Source organism: Tursiops truncatus, chromosome 8 (assembly GCF_011762595.2).
Source record: "Tursiops truncatus isolate mTurTru1 chromosome 8, mTurTru1.mat.Y, whole genome shotgun sequence".
Taxonomy (NCBI): domain Eukaryota; kingdom Metazoa; phylum Chordata; class Mammalia; order Artiodactyla; family Delphinidae; genus Tursiops; species Tursiops truncatus.
In genome coordinates, this window is record NC_047041.1 from 70,406,563 (window position 1) to 70,432,294 (window position 25,732).

At 56.7% G+C, this 25,732-nt stretch overlaps 1 protein-coding gene across 2 annotated transcripts in view; it reads left to right on the forward strand.

The window, feature by feature from the left end:
* Window positions 1-25,508, forward strand: part of KCNC1 (potassium voltage-gated channel subfamily C member 1) — a 42,595-nt gene extending 17,087 nt beyond the window's left edge. The window contains exons 2-4 of one of the 2 annotated variants that reach the window (XM_073808663.1): window positions 15,242-16,175; window positions 23,112-23,300; window positions 25,275-25,508. In XM_073808663.1, the coding sequence (XP_073664764.1) occupies window positions 15,242-16,175; window positions 23,112-23,300; window positions 25,275-25,339 (1,188 nt within the window). In that variant the 3' untranslated portion in view covers window positions 25,340-25,508. Of the gene's footprint in view, window positions 1-15,241; window positions 17,135-23,111; window positions 23,301-25,274 lie in introns of those variants that run through there. The other variant, XM_073808662.1, reaches the window with a different exon arrangement.
* Window positions 25,509-25,732: the final 224 nt, after the last annotated feature.

The window sequence follows — 25,732 nt, forward strand, 5'->3', positions numbered from 1 at the left end:
AGCACAGCGGCCCAGCACAGTGAACGGTACCTGGTCCAGCCACAGCCCCTGAGTCCCTGAGCCTGCTCAGGCCACAGGCCCCGTCCTGGCTTGGGCAGACACAGGAGTCACGCAGCCCCAGTCAGAACCCTGGCTGGGCTGTTGGGCAGGCTGGGGCCTCTGGGCTGGCACTAGACAGGGCTCCGTCCGCCCGCGAGAAGGGGCTGGAATTCCATCCAGCCTGGGTAGGAAACGGGCTTCAGGACTTGAAGGCTCTGTCACTGTTCCTTGCCTTTGAATAGGCCGGCAGCTAACCTGCCTGGGCCCTCTCCTCCCATCGCACCGCCTCAAAAAGAGAGTGACATTTCCTGGTGCTTTTTTAAGCCTGGGCTGGCTGGGCCAGGCCCGGGAGTGGGGTGGGGAGGGGGCGGGCAGCGCTGGGAGTCACACAGCCCGAGTCTCTCCTCACCTTGAGTGATCGCAAGGCGCTGGGAATAGACGTGGCCTCATCTCCTGCCATGTGCCCCAGATTCCAGATTCCGCACTCCAGGGCCCACGTGCGGGTTTTGAATTCCACATTCCCACGCCAGTTCTGTCCCCTAGGCAGGACTCGGGCTGTTGAATTCCACAACGAGAGCCTTTAGCTGGCAGCCTGCTGGGAGGGGAGGCCATGTCTGGCCCTCTCTGGAAAGGAACTTCGTGCCCTTGTGCCCACTCTCCCCATCCACGTTCACGGCCTGTGGGGATGCAGGTCTTTGTGCCCACTGACAAGAGATGAACGTGATTGTGCCTGCTGCCTGTGTGGACATGAGTCTGCCGTCAATGGGTGTACCCACTGCCAGTGTAGACCTGAATCTGCGCTCAGTCACTGCCCATTGCCAGTGTAACACACAACCTCTGTGAGGAAGGAGCCGATGAGAGCACAGCTGAATGATTAGCGACTGCATCTGTGGCCAGGTTAGTCATAGATGCATGGAGAGAGATTATCCTTTTCCCAGGGTGGCCACACATCTGCTGTAAGTGTGGCCAGTGCTGGTGTAAACACGGGTCTGAAATCAACAGTTGTGCGCATCGCAGGGTAGAGGCAGATGTGGTATCGGTGAGTCAGTGTGCACTGCTTGTGTGCACTGCCCGTGCAGGCGAGGGAAAGTAGACATCGGAGGAGGGGTCGCTTCCTAAGGAGGCTGCGGGAGTAAACTTTGTGGTACCCATCATGTAGGTGGATGGGTTGAGACAAGCAGACACACAGGATGGGCAGCTGTGTTCTTGCTTAGCTGTGCTCCTGGTTCCCGGGGAAGGGGCCCCTCTTCCCCGACTAATGGGGAGGGGTATGGCTGAGCGAGAAGGCGGGGCCGGTCCTGGTCCTCAGATCCAGCCACCTCATGGACCTTACATGCTAAGGGCGGAGAGAGACAAACAACAGAGATGAAAATAAGAAAATTGGATGGTGTGACGTGCCAGCGTCGTCCAACTGGATACTTAGAATGGGTGAATGTTACTGTGTAGGTTGTATATAAAAGGTATATGTATATTGTATATAAGTTATACCTCCGTAAAGCTGTGGAAAAGTTAGTGTTCACAGATGGTACGTGCCTAATGGGGGAAAGCAGAGGAAGGAAAATCCAGTTAGTGCGGGGCGCTGGCTGAGATTTTAGAAGGGTCAGAGTGGGCCTCGTGAGACGGCGAGGGAATGAGCCATGAGGATGCGGGGAAGGGGGCTCTGGGCAGAGGGAACAGGCGGTGTGAGGGCCCTAAGGCGGGCATGTGTCTGATGTGTTTAAGGATCATGTTTGAGGAGGCGGTGTGGCTGGAACATGCGAAGGGGGACAGTGATAGGAGAGGAGCTCGGAGGGGAATGGAGGACCTGATCACGTGGGGACCTGCAGGGCGTTGCGAGGACCTTGGCTTTTCCTCCGAGAGAAATGGGGACCCAGTGCAGGGTTTTGAGGAGAGAAATGGCACGACCAGATTTACATTTTGAAAGGATCACCTGGCTGCTGTGTTGAAAACAGTCCTAGAGCACCAGGAATATTGGAAGCCGAGAGACCAGTTAAGATGCTCTTAGCAAAAAAAAAAAAAAAAAAAAAGATGCTCTTAGCGTAATCTAGGGGGAGCTGATGATGCCTGGGACGGGGTGGTAATAGTGGTGCTGGGAAGTGGTCAGATTCTGGATTTATCTCAATCTGAGCCAAGAGGATTTCCTTATAATTAACTGTGAGGTGTGACAGAAAGAGCAGTGTCAAGGATGACTCCAGAGTTTTTGGCAAGAATGTCTGGGAGGATAGGGTTGCCATCTCATGTGATGGAGAAAGCTGCCGGCGGTGGAGGTGGTACAGGCGCTCAGCTGACGTGCTGAGTCGGAGAGGCGGCTAGTAGACCTCCACCACAGAGACGCAAGGGAGCTGGAGGATGGAGTCCTGAGTTCAGGAGAAGTGCTGGGCTGCAGATAAATACTTGGGAGTGTGCAGTCAATGGTGTTTGAATAGGTGGTAGTACTTAAGCCTTCAGACTGGGTCAATCGATAAGGGAATGAGTATAGATGGAGAAGAGGCCCAAGGACTGCACTCTGGGGCACCCCAAGAGTTAGAGGCTGGGGACAAGATGGCACAGGACATCAAGAAGGAACAGCCAGTGAGGTGGGAGGAAAATCAAGAGACTGCAGGGCCCTAGAAAGTGTAACAAAAAGGAGGGAGTGATCAGCTGTCTCAGATGCTGCTGATGGTCAAGGAACGTGAGGACCGGGAATTTTTCCCATTCTTTCTGCCTAGAATGCTCTTCCTTGCACCCTGCCTTTCCCTAGTGATTTTTACCCATCTTTCCAACCTCCGTACACTTGTCACTTCCTCGTGGGAGCCACTCCAACCCCAATACTTGTTAAAGGCCCATCGAATGCCATGTGCATTCCCCTCAAAGCCCTCGTCCCTCATACAGGTACGTATTTGCTTGTCTGGTTATCTGATAAATGTCAGTCTCCCCTGCTAGGAGCTGTGGCTGTTTTTGCTCATTCTGTACCCAGTGCCCAGCACAGGCCTGGGATAAGGCATAAATCTTTGTTGGAGGGAGCACATGTGGGCAGTTAGCTGTGGTCCCACCTGGGTTGTGTCCACTGCCCTCCCTGATCTCTTCATCTTGGGGTCATCTTTTTATTCCTCTCCCCCCAACACACACACACGCGCACACACGCACACACACACACACACATATATATACACACACATGCACACCCTATGGGGAGTCGGGACCCTTGACTCGATGCTAAAACATAAGTGGGCACTGGGGGGAAATTTCCCAGTGGATTCCTAGTGGACACTTCATGGAGCTTGGAGCCTCAGTTTTCTCATCTGCCAACTGGGGGCAATCAAAGCTGTCTGGCTGATGGCTCAGCTGGTGTGTGTGTGTGTGTGTGTGTGTGTGTGTGTGTGTGTGTGTGTGTGTGTGTGTGTGTGTGTGTGTGTGTGTGTGTGTGTGTACATGAAAGAGATTTGTAAGTGGAAGCCCTGGAGTGTGCTGGTTTTAGAGTCAGAGAGACCTGGTTTCAAATTCTGCTTATCACTTCCGAACTGTGTGGGGTTTGGGTTTTTTTTGCACACGTCTTAACCACGCTGAACCTCAGTTTTCTCATCTGCAAAATGGAGTTAATGACACTTCCCTTGGGGAGGTTTTTAAAGATAAATGAGATCATGTTTGCAACAGTCGTCATTATTACTTTATAGCAGAGGTCAGTGAGGCTCAATGGAGACAAATATTCCCGCTGCTGAGGTGGCTGTGAGCATTGAAAAGGGCAAAGTGCGCCATCCATGTGGCCACGCACAGCGAGTGCTTAACAAAACCAGGCTCTGAAACAGCCCGGGGAGCTGGCCCAAGAAAAGGAGTGTGGACGGAAGCTGGCGGAAGCCTGGTGCACAGGAGGGATGGCTCAGGGTGGGTCCCGAGGCCCATCTGCAGGTGTGGGCAGGGCCGTCAGAGGGAGAAAGGGGAGCAGGTGTGTCCTGGTGACCCCAGGGGGCAGAACTGGGATCACTGGGAGAAAGAGGCAGGGAGGTTGTCTTAAACATGAAAGAAATGCATGTCTGGAGTGCTGTCCAAAGACAGAATGTGGCCTCGGGAGCTCCCCATCGCTGGCGGTCACCTGAAGAGACGTCTGCTCAGGGTTACTCCAGAGGGGATTATTGAACTGCCCCCGCCTTCCTACTTACTTCCTCATCTGGGAGTCTCAGTCGCGTATTTCTTATTCCAATCTGTGGCACAAAGATGTTTGAGGCCCATGAGATACACATACAACAGAATCCTTAGAAATAAAGAAGAAGATAAAAGAAAAAATAAGACTCGTATAATGAAGAGAAGAAATAGTGATACCCCAAACCCAGGTAAATGATTGGTCTGGAACTGAGCATTAAATTTAGCTGAGCTCCCTAGCAGTCAGAGCGAAAGAGGAAATATGAAGGGTTCCGTAAGTCATCGTTTACCATAGAAAAGTAGACAAGCATGTCAGGAAACAGTTGACACAGTTCGAAGTCCTAAACTAGAAGAGGAATTTCCTGTGTGGAATACTGGTATTTCTCCGAGTTTCAGATGCTAATGGGAGAGGGTGTTCACTATCTATTTTCCAGAAGGGAGTCTCAGGTCACAGGAGTGGGTGGGAAGTTGGTTCCTGATGGCCCCTCCTGGGACCCTGACACCCAGCCTTCCTGGCCTGTGGGACCACAGGAGCACGCTGGAACAGCGCAGCCCCACTCTTCTAAGGCACCCAGCCTTGTGGCTGGCTAAAGTCGAAACGAAGCTGGAGCAGGCGTGTCCATCTCACGGGGCACAGCCAAGCCTACCTGCACTGTGGACATCCTGCCTGGCTGCCTAAGGGGCCTGGGGGAGGCCTGAAATGCAGGGCTTTGCAGTAGGACCGATCCTGCCACTGAAAACCTCTGAGACCTTGGGCAAGAATCTTCTCTTCTCTAAACCTCAGGCTCGTCTGAAAAGCAGTGGTAACAGCAGAACTTACCGCCCTGGGCTGGTGTGAAGTTTAAATGAGGCGATGCACAGAGAGCCCAGGAAGCAGGGCTGCTCGAGACCAGGCAGCTCCTGTTATCAGCCTCCCTCTTGTCACTGGAGTAAGGCCGAAAGCCCGGAGCTCATCGCGTGACCTTGGGTGTCCTTTCCCGTCAAGCCTCATTTCCTCCCAGCCCGAAGGCCGGGGGTCACGTGGAAGACCCCATGGAAGTGGGCATGTTATGTCACCCTCGCCCTGGGCAGCGTGGCCCTCGCCAGCTGGAGGCTGCGGTGCGGGGTCTGGGACACAATCCCACCTAGGGCCGCGGCCCCGGGAAACAGGCTCTGCGGGCTGTGCTGTTGGCTCTCACGAGGCTGTCATTTGCTCCTGGTTTGCTGTTTGCAGGCAAGTGGTCACAACAGGAGCAGAAAAAATTAGGGGAAAAAACCCTGAGGTTAGACACATTTCTCCCTTTAACTGTTGCTGCTGCCCCTTGCAGTCACTCTCCTACCCCCAACGATTTGGGTGGAAAAAACCCCAAAATGCTGTGTTTGGATTTCTGCGGAGGGAAGCCTTGGCCCAGCTCCTGGAATACCAGTGAGCAAAGGAACTGGCAGTCTTGGGGTTTCTTCCTGCCCTAGAATTCCACCCTGGATCTGGGAAAGCCCTAGACACCTGGCTTTTCCCCCAGGCCCTTCAATAGTGCCTTACTTCCTGGACTGTGTTATTATTATTGTCCACATTTTAAGAATGATGGGATTGAGTCTCCAAAAAGTGACTTGCCTGCAGTCACACCGCCAGTGGCAGAGCTGGGATTTGAACTCAGGTCTCTGAAATCAAGCCCAGGACTCTTCTCCTTCTGCCTTTGCCGCCTGTTTCCCAGGCCCTAAATGTGGTCTCAGGCTGACGAGGTCCGTTATGTATCAGAGCTGCCAGGCAGTTGGGTCTTATCTGGCCTCATGGATCCCACGTGCCAGGATGGGGCTGGCGGCATCAGAACGACTGAGGACACAAATTAAAGGTAAATGTCTGGTCCCACCCACAACTCTGGGTGCGGCCAAGGGCTCTGCATCCGCATCTCCACTCCGCGGTGCTCCCCCAGCACACTGGCCTCTGCCCGCTCCCGCCTCCTTCGTGCCCCACCAAACTCCCCCAGGGAGGGTCTCTTACTCCCTGCTTTCCCTTCCACCCTTCCAGGGCGTTGGATTAGGCCCCCGCCACGTTCTCCTTGTTGTTAAATCCAGAGACTTCTCCTCTAATCCTATCCCACTGGGTCCCTCAGGGGCCATCCCTCAGGAAACACCCCTCCCCTTGTCCTCAGGGACAGGACTGGCCCTCGGAGGGGCAGACTGGTCACCGTGCTGCTCGGCCAGGCCTGCACAGAAGCGTGGGCTCGGCCTCACTCGTGCCACATGGCTGAGCGTGGGCATGGGGTTGCTCTGTGAAGGACAGTCGTGTTCTTTTGTGACGCAGGGGCGTGTCCGCCTCAGTCTCCCGGGTGCCTCCAGCTCAGCGGTTCCGTGACTATAAGATTCTTGGCTTTTTTACATCTGAGGTGCTCTGATGCGGAAGGTGCTGTTGTGATGGGAGAGGGCCGGGTGGGAGGGCCCACTGAGGCAAGAGGTGGCCAGTTTGTAGGGACGGAAGCAACGCGTACAAGCACCTCCTTCTTACTTTCTCTGTGTTGTTTCATCCCGTCATCACAGCCAGCCGGGAGGCAGGGAATGTTATTCACCCCTTCCCTGTCCAGGAATGAAGGCTCAGAAAAGGGCGATGTCCAAGGTCACCAGCCGAGCTGGGCCCCAAACGCAGGCTGGTCTGACCTCAAGGTCCGGCCATTTCTGCTCCAGTTGCTGCCTCCTTTGACAGACGGACTCGTGCTGCTTTTGACCCAGGATCTAGAAGCCAGGCGGGACCTGGAGAGCAGAGAGGCCTGGGAGCGCGTGTTAAATGAGCAAAGGTTCAGAGGCCACGATGATGAAAGCCCAGAACTGACGTTTCAGGAGAACCTGACTCTCAGCCCTGCTCCACCCTGCAAGCTCCATGACCCTGGGTGGGAGGCTCTGCCTCCATTTCCCCATTCCGGCCACAAGGGGCGGCTTTTGGATAAAGAACCTCTGAGGGCCCCTCTGTCTTGCTGCTCTGGGTTTCTAATGACTGTTTCTCTAAGTCCAAAGTACCATCGATTCAACTATGCCATGAGCTAAATAACAGCATGTTGGGGATATGAGAAGATATACTATTTTAAGGCTGTGTATATTTTATGACATTTTCATTTCCAAAATGTGCATCTTGGAATGAAAGCAACACAGAACCTCTGCCACCTCAGAAGTGGCCAGCCTAGCTGCTGAGGCAGCCCTTTTTGGATATGACCTGGGTCTGGAATGCAGAGAATGAATTCAGTGAAGGGGGTTGTTGTCCCACTGGAAAAGTCTGGGCTCCCTGAGGCCTGGGCATGGCCTTTCCTGCCCTTGGTTCCCCCACTACCCAGGCTACAGCACCCGGGACTGAGGGGGGTAGTGCAGTGGGATGAGGGGATTCCCATCTGGGCACAGCCCTGCCTCCCTGTGGCCTTCCCTGGGCTGGTGCAGTGGCCTTTAGCCCACCTCCACCCTGTCTACCCTTTTTCTCTCAGTCAGAGACAGTCCCAGGGAAGGGGCACCACCCCCCTCGGCTAGTGTGTGAGGGACCATCTCTGGCATGGACAAGGGTCATGGTCTTAACTCAGAGAACACATGTTCAGAGTGCCCAGCCAGACCCTGATTCTCCTAGGAGATACACACACACACACACACACACACACACACACACACACACACACACACACACCCCACCCTATACATGTCCCTATACACACACACACATTACACCCAGGCATGTCCCTATACACACACACCATCATGCCCCATACATGTCCTTATACACACACATCACACCCCATGCATGTCCTTATGCACATCACACCCCACGCATGTCCTTATACACACACATCACACCCCATACATGTCCTTATATACACATCACACCCCATGCATGTCCTTATGCACACACACATCACACCCCATGCATGTCCTTATACACACATCACACCCCATGCATGTCCTTATACACACATCACACCCCATGCATGTCCTTATACACACATCACACCCCATGCATGTCCTTATGCACACACAAACACACTTCTACCACCTATATGAACCACATACATCACACACAGTGACCACTTACATGAGCCTCTGGCACATGCCTAGAGTCAGGTGACATAAACAGGTGACACACCTTCACCATGTACACAGCTACTCCACATTTACACACCACCCCTCCCCTCCCCCACACTCCCCTCCCAGCACACAGACCTTCTACACGGCATGTTCTCTGCACACACTTTCACACACTCCCGCTCACGCCCTCCACACCATGGGAAGCACCTCCCACCTGCTGCTCCCTGAGCTGCGTGCCAAAAGGGGACGATTAGTGCGAAGGAATGGGGTGGAGACCCGGATGCTGGACAGATTGCTCAGGACACAGCCAGCATCTGGGGGTTCATGCGGAGGCATTTATTAACAGACCAAAATGGGACTGCACCCCAAAGACCCCTCCTGCCCCCCCATAAGCTATGATGTGCTCAGCCAGCACAGCATACTCTGGGCATGCCCAGCCCAAGGGAGTCCAGACGAGTCTAATTCAGTTTCCAAACTCAACTCGACTGACAATTTATTTAGGCCAATTGGCCATCCCTCCTGCTCTGCATCACTGACTCTGCATGGATTAACTCAAACGCTGTACACCCCCGCTGGGCAGACTTAATTAGGCAGAAAAACTGACCTGAAGCCTCTAGGGGCTTGGGGCCTGGACGTGAGCCAGGGCTCCCCTGATTAGCCCCATTGCCTACAGCCTCAGCCAGTCTCAGAATCCTCAGAAGGGACCAAGTCCAGCCCTCAGTGTACCAATGACGAAACTGAGGCCCAGAGAGGGGAGGTGGCCTGCCGAGGTCACGCAGCGAGTGAGCTGCCGGACCAGAACGCTGGTCCCTGCACCACATTACAGCCATCGCCTTGCTCCTGGAACGCCAAACTGCAAGAACACAGATCCCCACGGTGAACCCCTGAACAGTTCCAAAAGACAAGCACAATTTTCTAAAGATGACTGTGGCATCAATAATTTACAATGAAAGTCATAGCACATATTGGTCATTTTAATAGATAGTAAATTGCCTTTCTGATTTATGGTTTCAGGGGTGGGGTTATGACAAAAATAACTTGGTGATTTATAAAATATCTTCTTAAGTCAACAGATCGTTAGTAGGTTTGTCTGACTTTACAGCCAACAGTCTCACCACCCCAGTTACCATAGAAATGGGATGCTTCGCTCTGTTGCCATGGCTACCTCTTTCTAGAACACAATTGGTGGGTCTCTCACAGTTTGTGATTCTGGAGAAAAAAAAAAGAAAGAAAGAAAGAAAGAAAGAAAAGCCAGCACTACCAGTTTGGGTTTATGCTGCATTATCAGGCTATCTTGCCTGCGTTGTCTTGCAATTTCACAGGGTGGCCTCTGAGGTGTGGCCAGGCTGGGTGACAATTGGCCCTGGGCTGCTGGGCAAAGCTCCCTTTGTGCCCCCATTAGACTAGAGGCCCAGGAGGGCTGGCCTCCCAGCTGGCCTGGGCCCTGGGTGTGGGGCGCTGCTGCTGTGGTGGGCTGAGGGAAGGGGACGGGGTCTGGTAGGTGGCAGCAAATCAGGAAGCCGGTGGGTGACAGGCAGGTGTAGAGATGCCTGATCCAGGAGCTGGCACTGTCTGGGCAGGGAGACAGGTGAGGGCATCAGGGAAGGCTGAGGAGGCTGAGGCGAGACAAGCTGGGGCTGCCGTCCTGCGGGAGAGACAGACACCGAGTCAGTCCCACCCAGCGGGGGCGAGGTGGGCAGGGGAGGGGCCAGCTGTGTGGCAATGCCTGGGGTCTGGAGTGTTTGTAGGAGGTGCGCGGTGTGGTGACCGTCCTTGTGCTCCAAGTGCATACGCACAGGCTGCGAGGGGGAGGTATGGGGCTGCGCGCCTCGTGGTACAGCGCCTGGGTGCTCACGCTTGGTGGGCAGTGATATGTTTCAGTACGATCCATGCGTCCCTGTGTCTTCTGTGTATGTGCGGTCATGCACCACAGGGTGGGTACTTAGGTAACAAGTGAGGCGCGTGCTCCAGGTAGCTGTGCATGTCTGTGGGTGACTGTCCTCTGGGTGACTGGGGATTGGAAGGCAGACAGCTCACATGGGGTGCAGCCCCTACAGTCCTGAGAGTGACAGCCCAGGGTGACTGCAGAAATGGCTTCCAAGGCTTGCTATCTGGGCCTGCCAGGCAGAGGTTCCCTCCCTGTCAGCATCAGCTGATCTCGGGAACTCCCCATCCCCGTGCCCGTGCACCCACCCCCTCCCTCTGGCTGAGCTCCCCGAACAAGCTGCAGTCATCTCTCAGCCTGCCCTCTCTGGGTCTTGCCAAGAGGTGGGCCAGGTAGGCATGCAGGCCGAGCCATCCAGGGCTGCTGTCGGCATTGCCTCCCTGAGCAGAACGGGGCAGCCTCCCCGGCCCTGGGGCTGCCGTGGCCCCAGGTGCTAGCAAGCCCTGGGCAATGAGGCCCAAGACCATTTCAGGTGTGCCTGGGCTCCAGCCTGTGGATCCAAGTACCCTGGCTCTGTCCGTCACTGGGGACAGACATAACCTGCCCTCAGGGAGTCCAAGCTGTGGGTGCCACCCTCCAAGATGGAGCCGTGCACGTATAATTAGGGCTCCCCATCACGCAGAGCTGTGTTGTCAGCCCCCGAGGGCTTTGGTACCTCTGGTGGTGGACAGAGCTTAGATGATGGAGCCAGATCCACTTGCGTTCAAGCCTCAGCTTCATCACCCGCCTTAAACCTTGGTTTAGTCCCTGAACCTCTCTGTACTTGGGTTTCCTTTTTGGCGCAATGGGGTACGACCCCCTGTCTCACCAGGTCTGTGGGAGGATTAAAGGCGCACAGTAGGTCCTCAGCCCTGACAGCGTCTCCTTTCTCCTTCCTGGCTCAGCTTCCCTGAGGATGGACAGGAGGGCGCTGGGGACTCACCTGGCTGCGGGCTCTTGCTTTGGCTTTGATGCGCTGGGGCTGACCTCCTAGTTACTGGGCTTAGGAGACTGTGGCAGTCTGAGCAAGCCAGGGGCACCTTCCTTCACAGCCCCCCTAAGGGCCCACTTGGACCCGGATGTTGCTGGGGCCCTGCCTGTGACAAAGGAACAGGTGCACGGGCCGCAGAGTCCAGGAAGGCACCCAGGAGGCCCAAGCCGGGTAGGAGGCCTGGCTACCACCTCCCCCGCTCCCCTGGGGAAGAAGTCCTGGTGTCTGGCTCTAGGCCTGGCTGCTGCTGCCCTCCCCCCAGCCCCACTCCTCGGTCACTGGGGCCCAGAGGGGAAAGAATCTAGACGGGATGGCCATTGCTGGCTGAGAACCAAGGATTTTGTCTACCCTAATTTTAGAAGACCTGACCTCTTTCTGGGCCTCAGTTTTCCCATCAGAACCTGTCCTGTGAGAGGAGCAAATGGGACGAGAGCTCTGAGGGCCTTTGGGGGCACCTGGGAGGGAGGGAGCAGGCTCCGGGGACATCAGTGCCCTCTCTGAGCTGTTCCCGTGAGACTCCGCGAGCACTAACGAGGATGAGTCAGAGACAGGCTCACTGCCTCCCTGGAGGGGGATTTAGACATTCCTTGTTGGGGAGGGGTGGTCCCTGCATTTGCTGCCTCCTCAGGGCCCCAGCTGCCAAGAGGAAGTCTCACCGGGAAAGGTGTCCCGGGAGAAGGGCTACTTAGTGGGGCACCGATGGACGGATGGGTTTTTCCATACGGAGATCGGCAGGAGCACCCTGGAGGCAGGAACAGCAGTGCAAAGACATGGAGATGCGGTGGGGGGCGGTCAGATATAGCAGACAGCTGCATGTGGCAAGAATGTTGGGTGCAGCAGGGAGGGGACCCTGGGAAGTCGATGAGGCCAGGGCACAGGGAGCCTCATGTGCCAGGCTGAGGAGTCAGGCCTTCTCTCTGTGGGCAGCATGGCCAGGTGGCGGGCAGAGAGCTGGGATTCCAACGGTTGCCCCCTCTGGTAGCTGGGTGGAGGCTGTACTGTACTGGGCGTGGCCGAGATTGAAGCCTACAACATGCTGGCTTTGATGGCAGTGGCCCCATTGAGAGAGAGTCCCACGTGAGTCGAGGGGACAGAGGAGGATAGCTGTGGGATGGTTGGGGAAGCAGATGCCATGGCTGATGGGGCAGGGGGAGGGGCAGTGCCTCCTGCCTTCCACCACTGGCCAGGATCAGGAGCCCAGGGGCACAGCGGACCCTGCCTCTTGGCATCCCTTAGACACTCACAGTGTGTCTCTTCCTCCCCTCTCTCAAAAAGGCCAGGGGAGCAATGTGACCCACCCCCTTGGGAACCTGGGCTGTGAATTCCAAGCTCTAAGACGGGGCCCTCCAGAGGGAATCTAGGGCCAAATACCCAGCATTTGGGGATGTGTTCTTAGCTCCAAGAGCTTTGACAACTGGTGATGGAAAGAGCGCTGGAGCTGGATAAACCTGGATCAGAGCTGGTGACCTCTTCCAGTTGCTTCCACTTTGCTTTCCTGGTCTACCTCTGTGGTGTCCCAGGTCAGCACTATCTGGATCCTTAAAGAGCTGTTTCTGGAGTCAGAAGACCTGGCTTAAGTCCCTGCCTCACCTTGTCCAAACCCCACCTGCATCACAGGGCTGAGGGGGCTCACCTTTTCAGTCCACTGCATTGTACTTGTCTCTGTGTGTGTCCTTTACCTTCAGCTGTCCAGGGGCCTCCCTGGGGGTTGGGCTGAGGTCTTATTCCACTCTGTGCTGGGCATAACCTGTGCCTGGTGAGGAATGGAAGGAAGAAAGGATGGATGGATGGATGGATGGATGGGTAGGTGGAAAGAAGGAAGGAAGGAAGGAAAGAAGAAAAAAGAGAAGGAGGAAGGGATGAATGAATGAATGAATGCATGATGGATGGAAGAGAGGGAGAGGAGGGAGGGAGGAACAAAGAAAGGAAGGAATAGAGGGAGGGAGGAAAGAAGGATGAATGGATGTGTGGATAAAAAGGAGGGAGAGAGGATAGAAGGAAGGAAAGATGAGTGGGTGGAAGGGAGGGAGAAAGGAAGGAAGGAGGAAAGGGAAGAAGGATGGATGGATGGATGGATGGAAGGATGCATAGGGGTCACACTTGATAGTAGTCTATCTAGGACAAAGGTTCTGAAGACTGCACGACGCTCTAAACCAGCAGGAGTATTAGCATGCCATAATGAGTGGCTTGGGCAGATCACTTCCTGTTTCTGGGCCCCAGACTTCCCATCTGTAGCATGTAGTGTCTTGGACCAGATAATCTCTAAAGGCTGCTCTTACTCTGACATTCTAAAATGCTGATGCTGACTTTGTCTCTTCCCCTTTTCTCTCCCCTTCCCCCAACCCGAAATGTGTCTTGGAAGGTCTACGTAGTTCTTGTTTTCTGGATCTGTGCCAGGTTGGGTGCCAGGTCCCATGGCCATGGTCAGCCCAGACAGGGCCACCACCGGGTGGGGAGGTGCATCAGTACAAACTAAAGAAATTGCTAGAAGCAGCATGGCTGCCTCTTGTGGCAGATACAGGGTGGGGCCTTGGCACTCCTTGAAGTTTTCTATGAAGGCAGCTCTGGAGAATGAACTTGCCACCCATTCTAGACTATAGCCCAGAGCTGCCTCCAGGGAGAGGGCCTTGCACTGACCATGGTCTGTCTTGACAGGCTGGGCGAAGGGGGGTCCAGAGGAGAGGGGAGCAGTGGGAACATGATCAGCTGGGCCCCTGGAGGAGAACCCCTGGCCAGGGGTTAGTGTTCCAGGGACCTCGACTGGAGGCTGTAAGAAGCGCCCTTGCCTGGAATTCAGTCTGAGTAGGAGGCTTTGAAACTCAGATAGCTGCTTGACTCTCTTTCCTCGGGTACCCATGTCTGCTGGGGGCCAGAGAAGCCCAGGGGGTCATCAGCTGGGGCCACCAAGCCAAACCAAAGAGTCTTCGGAACCTTTCTCAAGGGGCTCAGGGCCAGAGCAGGTGGTTCTGGACAGGCTGGGTTATCCTGGCCATTTCCTTCTCACCAGGGAGGGGGTCTGAAAGGAGCAAGCGCCCACATATGTTTGGAAAGGCTAGCGCCCCAGCAGCTTCTTCTTCCCTCCCACCCACATCCCTACCCTGGGGCTGGCAGGCAGCAGTAGGAGAGAAGCAGACCCTATGGTTTATGGTGCCTTTGAGGACCCCTGGTCCAATTCTCCTCCTGATGCCTGAACCTCCAACACACTATCTCTGACAAATGACCACTTAGCCTGTATTTCAATATCTCCAAGATGGGGAACTCCCTTCCAGGATGGTGGTGTGAGTTCCTGGGATGATAGAGAGAAGTGGGTAAAAGAGGTGTCCAAGGCCCTGGGGCAGATATATCTTTTGCAATTCCACATAGGATAGAACATGAAGAGACCACATGAATGAGGTACAGATCCGTGAAAAAGAGAGTGAATAGACTAGCGTAGGGACGAAAGAAAGGTGGGAGATGTGGCCTCTGAGGGGCCTGCCTCCACCATAGCTCCCCCTTCTCCTTTCTTTGCCAACCTCTGCCTCCGCCACCTAGGTCACTTTTATTAGTTGGCGTCGGGGGGAGTAAATGCTTTAGTAAATCACCTCCAGATCACAGTGTCTTAAGACAGTAGAAGTTTATTTCCCACCCATGTATTTAGTGGCTGTCTTTCTTTTCAGGGACCCAGGCTGCTTCCTTCTGGTGGCCCTGCTGGCTTCCTAGGGCTTCAGCATTTGACTGGAAGTTGGGGGAAGAAAGAAGGCACGGAAGGTTGAGCAAGAAGGTTTTGTGAGCCAGGCCCGGCCTTAGTGCACACCCTTTTGTGCACTGTCCGCTGGCCTGAGCGCAGTCACGTGACCCCCACCCAGCCCCGAGGGAGGCTGGGAGATATGGTCTAGCCGTGCATCCAGGAGGAAAGGAAAGGCATTTGTGAAAACAGAGCAATCTCTGCCACAGCCTCTTAACCCCCGAGCCTCCTAACCCCATGCTCCGTGCTCTGAAGAGGGAAAGGTGGCCTGTCAGCCTGGCCTGTGTCAGGAGGGGCGTCCTGTAGGCATCTTCCGCAGCCCAGCCCCTGACTGGACCCAGCCCAGAGGCACCCGGGGTCTCTTTGCTCTGGGGGGAGGGCCTCCCCTCTGACACTGTGTGTTTCTCCTCCACAGTATGTGGCCTTTGCCTCCCTCTTCTTCATCCTGGTCTCCATCACCACCTTCTGCCTGGAGACCCATGAGCGCTTCAACCCCATCGTGAACAAGACAGAGATCGAGAACGTTCGGAACGGCACGCAAGTGCGCTACTACCGGGAAGCGGAGACAGAGGCCTTCCTCACCTACATCGAGGGCGTCTGCGTGGTCTGGTTCACCTTCGAGTTCCTCATGCGTGTGGTCTTCTGCCCCAACAAGGTGGAGTTCATCAAGAACTCGCTCAACATCATTGACTTTGTGGCCATCCTGCCCTTCTACCTGGAGGTGGGCCTGAGCGGCCTGTCCTCTAAGGCGGCCAAGGACGTGCTGGGCTTCCTGCGTGTCGTCCGCTTCGTGCGTATCCTGCGCATCTTCAAGCTGACCCGCCACTTCGTGGGCCTGCGTGTCCTGGGCCACACTCTCCGCGCCAGTACCAATGAGTTCTTACTGCTCATCATCTTCCTGGCTCTGGGCGTCCTGATTTTCGCCACCATGATCTACTATGCCGAGAGGATAGGGGCGCAGCCCAATGACCCCAGTGCCAGTGAGCACACCCACTTTAAGAACATCCCCATTGGCTTCTGGTGGGCCGTGGTCACCATGACGACGCTGGGCTACGGAGACATGTACCCGCAGACGTGGTCCGGCATGTTGGTGGGAGCGCTGTGTGCGCTGGCGGGCGTGCTGACCATCGCCATGCCCGTGCCCGTCATTGTGAACAATTTCGGGATGTATTACTCCTTAGCCATGGCTAAGCAGAAACTACCAAAGAAAAAAAAGAAGCATATTCCGCGGCCACCGCAGCTGGGATCTCCCAATTATTGTAAATCTGTCGTAAACTCTCCACACCACAGTACTCAGAGTGACACATGCCCGCTGGCCCAGGAAGAAATTTTAGAAATTAACAGAGCAGGTAGGAAACCTCTTAGAGGCATGTCGATCTGACCTTTCACCTCCGCCCCCTGTAGCGATGATTCCAGATTCAGTCAGACTGCTTCCTTAGTTCCATGGGTGACCCTGGACCCTGCGCTCAATCTCGAGGTGTGGAGTCTGGGGGCCCAGGGAGATGCTGGGCAGCCGAATTCACGAGGCAAGAGCCTGCTAGAACCTCACTGGTGGCCCCCGGTAAGGAGGTTAACATGCTGGTCTCGTGGGGTTCTGAAGAGATGACATGGCCCGCGAGGTTGCTGAGGACTCTCTTGGCAGGAGCCCCGGGGGCTCTGCTGCTTGGTGGGCAGGAGTGGAGCATGAGTCGCTGACTCAGGCCACTGACCCAGTGTCGGGGCAGGGCGGGGGCGGGTGTGATTCGGAAATGCCAGACAGCTGCTGATTTGGTCTTCACACGGCTCCCTTCAGGCCGTGCGTGTGTGGCACAGATGGTGCATGGGATCTGGCAGGAGGGTCCCTGCAAAGGCAGCAGCAAGGATTCTCCCCCCCACCAGAGCCTGTCTCCATAGCTGAGTAGCATTCCTGCTCTGATGCCGGCTGCCTAGCTCCAGGCGCGTCCTGGGAGACGCCTCTTGCCCTCCGTACGTAACAAGCTTACTTACCCCACAGCATGCGGAACCAACTCATCTTCCACCACCACTCTAGAGTTTAGCGTTTATCTTTAGGAACCTGTTGGAGTGACTCTAGCTTTCACGTTGTCTGTTTGGGTTGATGGTCAAGTGGGAGTTTCCGGTGGCCTTCTGATGGGAGCGGCTGGTGAGCGAAGGACTAGAGGGGGCCACCACCCGGCAGCTTAGATGAAAGCGCTACAGACCAGCAAACAACCTCCCACCCAGAGTTCTCCCCGTTTCCGGCGGTAGGGACTGCAGCAGCAATACACGACATCCCAACCAGTGTACGACCACTTTCCCATGAATTCAGTGGGGGTCAGGGAGGGGGGGAGGGGGGCCATGAAACAATACTAGTCACCGTGGGATATATTCTAATATTCCATGGCTAGTGGTTCGTTATGGGACTATCTCAGTTTTATGAGAACCTGCACATAGCACATAAAGTTGATCATGGGGCTCTGGTCCGAAGATATAAAGCCCATAGTCTACCTCTACCCATGGAATACCATCGACTTATTCTGTGGACACAGGGATTTGAAGGCAATGAACGACCCAGAGAAGAATGACAACACCAAGCTAAGAAGGAGTGCCGGGGCGAGGAAGGCTGAGTCAGTGATAGGTGGCGTTTAGTCTACAGAAGACACCCCTGTGCCCAGGGCAGGCAGGGGGGCTGTAGGCTAGCTCAGCCCTAGAGGAGCAAGTGCCGCCTGGCCTGGGTGGCCTCCCCCAGTGGGTGATTGACTCTCCCCCGATGGCCCCCACCCCCATCCTACTCCTGATCTGGCTTCATCCCACAGCTACGCTGCCCAGAGCAGTACCCCCAAGGCCCACTTCTCTGTCCGTGGGAACTTTCCAGCCCCTTCGCCTGGCCCCGTACCCCTCCCCACTCCCTGGGATTGCTGTAGGCACCTGAGAGGAACGTGGCTAGTGTTCTGGGCTGGGCCAGGGACTGGGCAGGGGTCTCAGAGGCTGGAACAGGGGGACCTGGCGGCGGGGGCGGGCTGGACTCCCCAGCCAAGGTGTGGCTCCTGCTTAGCAAGGCAGGCACGGGCCGAGGAAAGCCCCTGCCCCCCCTCCTGCTCTGGGTTAGCTGTAGCCCTTCTGTTCGACCTCAGGAGCCGCCATCATGGCAAGGAAAATTCCTGGGGCCCTAGGGGAGGGTCTGGGTGGGCCTAGCCCCCCAGCTTCACTCCAGGCCCCAGCAGGAAGAGCTCAGCCTGAGTGGCATCACCATGGCGCTCCTTGGCCCTCTTCCACACCCTCCCAATGCTGAATCTTTCGGGATCGGTGCCTCAAATATAGGTGCCCCAGGCCCACCTGTCAAGGATCCCTGATTCACTCCAGTCAGGCGCAAATTCTTCAGTACTCCCAGACAATGCCAGTGTTCTCCATGTGCTGAGGGCGTGCATGCACGCACACACACACACATACATGCACACACACCTACACCTGCACACACACCTACACACGCATGCACATGCACACACACGCGGATGCAGATGTGTGTGTGCTGGCAGGTACACTGGCCAGTCACAGGACACAAGCCCTCTTGCCGTGCCGCAGCAGGCCTGGAAAGCCTGTGCACTCCTGTTGGAGGCCCTGGGCCCGTAGCCATGGCAGCCCTGCTCCTGGGAACCTCCTCGCTGCAGCCCCAGGTCTCAGGGATCCAGAGGGTCCTGGCTCGCACGGTCTCTATGGCTGAGGAGGTACTTGGGGCCCTTCCGAGCCTGCCCTCTGGAGCCCGGATGCCCAACTCCACCTACCTTTCTCCCTCCCATCCCCAAACTCTGCCCCGCCCCCTTTCCGAGTTCTCACGCTCCGGAGGGTGCTGTCTTGAGATCCCAGACCCCTCTGAGCCTCATACTTCACCAGAACACTCCTCCCTCTGAAAGCTGGTGTGTGAGACCCAGGTTATCTATCACCAAGAGGGTGTGTGGTCCTTAGGGGGTGTCTCCTCAACCCGGCACCCCTGAGTCCCTTCCCATTTGCCTCCTTTCCTGCTTGCAGCTATGGTCCCAGATGGGCGTGGGGTTTGGGTGAGTCGGTGAGTGAGTGTGGGGGAGGCAAGAGGTGAGGAACGCAAATGTGGGGGAGACCGGACCCTGCAGGAATGGAGAGGTGAGATGCAGCCCCCCCGGGCCTTTCCAGTCTCATTCCACACCCAAGGGCAGTCAAGTGGCCTCAGTGAGGGCTGGGCTTCACCAATTCCACTTTTAGAACCTGGGTTGGGGCCAAGTGCAACGTGCTGGGCTCTAAGGGCACCCCCTACCTCCAGGGCTAGATCCCTGGGACTCAGGCAAGCCATCCCAGTCATGTCAGCAGCACCCTCCCCTCACCTCCACCTCTTGGTCTCTCCTGAAACCTCAGGTCTGTGTGTCTGTGAGGGATGATCTGGTCTCCTCTGTACCATGGCTGGCATGGCGTCAGTGTTCGGGGGATTCGTCTTGGCAGGGGTTGGAGGGCCTCACGGGGGAATGCCAGGAGGGCGCCCCTATGGTCACGGACTGCCTGGGACTGACAGCCCAGGAGAAGCTGCTCCTCTCCCAGAAGGGGGGTCCCTCCCCCATCTGCAGTCGGGGGCCCAGACCACCTCCTCTGGGCAGTTCGGAGTGCTCCCTCTGTCCTGCCATGTGCATTCACATGTGTCTCGTCCATCCCTGCTTCTGTGATGTGGGTTGGTCCTCTGGGGTGCTGCGTCTGGGGCTGCAGGGTCCCACCATAGGTGAGCAGCGAGGGGGCTGGCACGGGGGATGGGTGGTGGCCAGGCCCCCCTTCCTGCCCATGAGCACATAGAGCAGCAGTGAGGTCCCGAAAAGCCCCTGCCTGGGCCCCCTGGGAGCTACCACTGCAGCCTCTGGGTTCTGCCCTGAGTCCAAAGCGCCCCTGGCCCCAGCCCTCCACCCCTCCCCTCCTGGGCCAGGAGTGGTGTAGCCCCCAGGGCAGGGGAGGTGGCGGGGATTGGGACCACAGTGACCAGGAAGGGTGTGGGCAGGGCCCCTCCAAGCGGGCTGACCGAGTTTCTGCTCGGAGGCAGGACCAGGGTGGGCAGCGGGAGCCCTGAGTGGGGTCGGTGTGGCCCCCAGGCAGGCGAAGGGGGAAGGAGCGGAGAAATGAGGGGCTCTGAGGGCCAGGCCTGGGTGTTCTTTTCTGTGTTGTTCACATGCTCTCTCTTTCTCTCTCTCCACTAATCATGTTTCTCTCTCTCTCTCCTCGTTTTGTTGCATGACTTGTGCCGGTTCTCGTGATTGTACTCTGCCCGTGTCTCTCACAGACTGTCCCCAGTTAGCCTGGGACTTTTTCCCCGAGCCCCAGGCTGGGCAGCCCCCTCGGGGCTAAACCTGAGGAAATTCCCAGCCACCCCTCCCACCCCGCCCCAGCCCTGCGTGCGCCCCTGGCGCGCCTGCTGCTGGTGTGAACAGTAAGTACCTCGGCGGTGCCTGGAGACCAGGGCACAGAAGCCAGCGTGCTGGCTCAGGGCCGGACATCGGGTTCTCCTTGCTCCAAAGTTTAAAAAAAAATGACCCTCTCGCGGACGCTCATCTCTCAGCCCATTTCAAAGCCTGGAAACCATCTTCGTGAGATGCTGCCCATGCTGCCATTTCATCATCACAGGCCCTCGGGTCTAGTGGGGGCCAAGGGGCCCTGGGCCAGGGGATGCAGGGCTCCCAGCCTCCTGGGGAGCAGCTGGGAGCCGAGGGGCCTGGTGGCCATCTCATCTAAAGGACGGGGTGGGGGCAGGAGGGTGGGGAGTCTTGGGTGGGCTGGCACCTCTGGTCTTTTCCATGGCTTTCCCAGGTTTGGAGAGCTGGCCCCCCTTGGGTGGTCTCTCTTCCAGCCCCCCTCTGGAGTTGGGAAGGGAGAATGTTCCCAGTTTCTGAGAGATCACCGAACTGCAGATTAGCCAGCAGCCCAGGGAGCCTGGCTCCTTCACGGAGAGGGACATAAACACTCCCCCCCCCCCCCACCAGCCCTCAGGCACAGCCCCTTCTCAAAGGCCATGGTTGGGAGAAGAAGCAGGCTCCAGGGAGGGAAGGTGTCCAGTTCACATCCACCCAGGGATCCCTGATGGCTGCCCCCTGGCCGGACCCCTACAGGAAACCAGCCTCAACTCTGGGTCCTCTAAATGCTGTGGGAGCTGGCTGCCCCAGGGGCACAGTGTTGGGGGGCAGAGTCCGATGAGGGGTCTCAGGCTCCACCACCTACCTCTGACCCACCCCTGGGTAAGCCCTGCAGGCTATAGATACCTCCACTGACAGACGATAGCCAGTAGAGAGACAGCAAGTCCTGGCTCCCCTCCCAGACGGAGACGCTGCCTGGTAGGACTCGCTGTTTTCCCCTTGAGGAAACTGTGTGCAGGGTACTGTGGGCCCCAACTTCTGCCCCCTCATCTACAACCTCCTCCCTTAAACTTCCCTGCCCTCTCCCCAGAGACCCTTGGGAGGGAAGACGGGACCAGCCAGACTGGGAGGCAGAACCGGGCTTGTCTGTGCGCACACGTGTGTGCCCTCAGACACACCCCAAGTGCTAGGCAGCCCCCAGACCCCAGAGAGGCCCCAGCCCCAGTCACGTGGTATCAGAGTTACCTTGGTAACTGGCCTTTCTGGTTCAGAGTAAATTGGGGAGTGAAGCCCCTGGGATTTGTCAAGAAACGCACTGTACGTGAAATGCTTTGCCATCTTGTACGACAGACTTTTTTTTTAAGTTCCAAAATTATGATGGGATCTTTTTTTTTTTGGATTTGCTTTACGAATAAACCTGATTGGTCCATTTCTCTTTTGACTGCCTGCCTCTTTGTAGTGACATGGTATGTACACGGGCCGTGATCCCACCCGCGGGCACGCTGAGTGTGTGCACACGGAGAAGGATCACTTCTGCGTGTAGTTACATGATGTGAACAGGGTCATGGAAGAGGGTCAAATCGGGTGGAGACTGTCTCCAGCTTTTTGCCCCTCTTTAGTCTTTCAGAGGGCCTCCCCGTGTGGTCACGCCCCTGTGGGGTCTGTCTTCCCTTGAGGCTGTCACCCTAGAGGAAGTATTTGAGGAAACCACAGTGCCCACCCTGGAGACCGAGTCGGCGCCACCTTGGCCAGAAAGAGTCTGCTTAGAGAGCAGAGAGCGTGGGGCAGGCTCAGTCCCCGAGAGTGATGGGCGGGGACAGAGGCCAACGGAGCTACCTCTGCCAGCTCCAGAGGCTGTCACGGCGCTGCTCCTGGACTTGGGAGAGGGAGAGCTCCCTGCTCTGGCCACGCTTCACCCTCACCAGATGTGCCCCAAACTTCCTCCCAGGTTCCTTCTCAGGCTACTGCAGAGGCCAAGGCTCGTCTTTCCCACCCGAGTCCATCAGCCACTGTTGTCTTTACACATCCATTTGCTCTGCTTTGCGGGGGATGCTGCCGAGAGGAGACAGAGGAATGGGAGCCCCTCCCAAATCCTGGCCGCTGTCACTGCCTCATGCCTACATTCCTGTTGCGCCTGTGCAAGCTGACTAGGACTGCTTGGGGCAGAGCGGGGTGGAAGACACTGGCTTGGTCTGTGTGGCGATCAGAGTGGACTGAGTGACCAGCTTAAGTCTGTGTGGGGATGGAGCAGATTGAGTGGTCATACTGGGTCTGCATGGGGGACCAGGAGACTGTGTGACCAGGCCTAGTCTGTACGGGGGATGGAGCATACAGAGTGACCAGATTGGGTCCATATGGGGGGATTGAGTGATCAGATAGGGTGTGGAGGGGGACAGTGTGAAGCGAGTGACCAGAGGGGATCCAAATGGGGCCTGGTGTAGAGCCGACCGACGGGGTCTGGATGGGGCCAGGGATGCCTGAGCAGCCGGCTTGGATGTGGACGGGAGGCAGCAGGGCTCTGGTTGGCAGCGGAGGGGTCAGAAAAGGCTGCCTCTCTGAACAGGAGTGTTTCTGCGTGTCTGTCTGTCTTCTCCCTGAGCTCTGTGTCTGGCCCTCTACCCATGACTGCATCCACACCATCCTGTCTCATCGGCCCCGCCTTGGACCTGGGGCCCGGCCCCCAGCACTGCGCTTGCTGGGCCCATCACCAACTCATCTTTTTGCAAACTTTGAGCAAACCCAGGAACCCTCCTCCCCAGCACTGTGGGCAGCCCAAGGGCTGCCTGAATGAGCCGGGGACCCCCAGTCTTGTGCCTCCCTCCATGGCCTGCTCGCTTTTCCATCCTCAGTTACCGGCTGCCCTTTGCCGATGCCCTACTTCTGGCCTGTTCCCCCCCCTCCCCCACTAAACAGTTTTCAGTGTCTCAATAGCTTCTGCTTATATGTTTGAAGATTCCAAACTGAATGGGGAGGTGGCGAAGGCCGCGCTGGCGAACGAAGACTGCCCCCACATAGACCAGGCCCTCACTCCCGATGAGGGCCTGCCCTTTACGCGCTCGGGCACCCGCGAGAGATACGGACCCTGCTTCCTCTTATCAACCGGGGAGTACGCGTGCCCACCTGGTGGAGGAGTGAGAAAGGGTATGTAGAGGAGGCTGCCTGGCACCCCTGCAGATGGGTGGGCGGGGCGGCGGGCAAGGGGCGCTGAGGGGCCGGCAGGCACACTGAGGGGGGCAAGGAGCCCCAGGGTCGGCCCCCGGAGGTCTGAGTCCCAATGTTGTAAGTGGGATGGCAGGCTGGCGGAGAGAACCGGAGGTCCAGGCAGCTGTGGGTTGGAACTGAGCTGAGGGGTAGGAAGGGACTTGGGGACAGGCTGGACAACTACAGCCCCCAAGGCAGAGGGGTACCCGGGGATGTGGGAGGAGCCTCAACTCCCCCAGGCTGCTCTGGCAGATGGCAGGTCAGGCCCCAAAAGTAAAGTGATCTCCCCTGTCCCGTGGTTGAGGCGGGCGACGGGGTGGGCCTGGTCTGACCAGGACCCTGTGGGCTTAGCCAACCAAGATCCATGTTCTGAAAGTGGCATCCTTTAAAGAGAATCCACAGACCAGTGGGAGGGGAGGCATGAAGAGAAAGGTAGCTTCAGGGCTTGGAGGTGAGGCCAGTGTCCTTGCAGAGGTAAGGTATGTGCCAGTCAGAATACTGCTAGTGGCAGACAGAGAACTTGCCAAGAGAAGGTGGTTACGGAGGACTCTGAGCAACCCCTTCTGTCCCCAGCGCCCATCAGCCATGGCCCTGGGTGTGGTCAGCGCCCCCTTGTGGTTGGTGAAGGCTGAGCCCCGTGGCGGTCTCTGCTCAAAGTCTCCTTGGATCGGACCCTTATCTTAGGCTGACCCCCTGGGGAAAAGGCTTCCACTAGCGCTTGAGCATGGGCTGCGGAGAGGCTTGGGGTGGGGGCCCAGCGCACCTTAGCTCCATGCTCCAGGCATTGGCCTTCCTCTGGAAGGCAGAGGAAGCCATCCTCGGCACAGCGGACTGGCTGGGCGGCTCATGCATGTTGGGAAGCAGCTCACAGGCTCACACGGGGTGCATGCTGACCGGGGTGAGCAGGCTGGGCCAGATAGTTGGTTTTTTAGAGCAACAGTTGGTGTAGCCGGTGGCCATTCACAACTGCTCCAGTATTTGAAATGGTTCAACAATATGCAAGGAGAAAGCATAGAACTCAAAATAAAGGGCAAACCCAGAAGAGGAGAGGCAGCCCACAGGGAGACGGGGGAAGTCCTTCTGGTCACTGATGCTTAGTGTGCTCACCTGATCCAGGCTGGTCCCTGCTTCCTTGCCCGGCCTGGAGGTCCCTCGGACCCCAGTGCGGCATACCACCCCCCGCATGGTGCTGCATGGCAAGGGGGCTGCTGGCCCCGGGGGCGGGCCCCATCCTTGGCCTTCCATGGATAGGCCTGATGCTCCCCTTCACAACTGGCTTTTTCCCAAGTGGAGGCTCTAGAAAGCCAGGAACTGGGCAGCCCAGGGGGTTTCAGGGGATGGCAGGTAGACCATTCCCAGTGGCTGTGCTCTGCCCGGTAAGGTCTCGTGGGCTGCCTGTCTCCTTCATCTTGAATGTTGGATTAATCTGTGTGGCCTAAAAGAGCAGACAGGAGAGACTCTTTACTGGGCTTCCAGAAGCCCAGGCTGTGTGGGACAGAAGCAGCCTGTAGTGGCCAGGGAGTCCAGTGGCAACCACTGTCCACAGGTGGTACCCACTCCGCAGTCCCACAGAGGTACCAAGGGTGAAGTGCCCCACCAGCATCAACCCGGCCCCGCTCTCATGGAGTCATGACGGCCGCCGAGGACTTGCTTTTCTCAGGATGATTCCAGGCCGTAAGCCATGTGCAGGGTAGAGAAGAGTTAGGAGCTTAACCCGTTCCCCCAGGAGGGAGAGAAAGAGGCGTGCTAGGCTGGCTCACTGCATGGGAGAAGCAAGCCAGCTGGAGAAGAATCTGCCTGCCTCTGCATGCGGCTGTTCTGTCTGTCCTCCTCCTTCCGTAAATACTAAGTACCAAGCGGGATGGGAAAGCCAAGAAGAGAAGCTCAAGTGTTAATTGTATTCTTTACATACAGATCTTTGCAAAGAAAGCCCTGTCATTGCTAAGTATATGCCGACAGAGGCTGTGAGAGTGACTTGACCAGGCGGCTTGGCCCAGGACACTGGTGGCTATTAAGCATCTGGGTGGACCTGCAGCCCCTCCTCACCCTCGGACAGAGTAAATTCACGCCATGCAGGTTTGCCGGACGAGTCCGAGTGGCCCAGGCCTTGTACTAGGACGGACGTAGCTTTTCTACGGCCAAATGGTAACTGACTGTAGAGGATTTGTTTTCCTTCTTTTCATTTTTTAAAAATTTTATTTTATTCGGGGAAGGGGTGGGATGGAAGGGTTCCTTAGCATGACTTGCATGAAGTTCAACAGAAAAACCCAGCAATCCAAACCCACCAATCCCCTGCAACTGTATGATTACCCTAAACCACGACAACAACGAAGAGAAACAAGCAAGAGTCCTCTATTTTCTTTCAAAGCGCT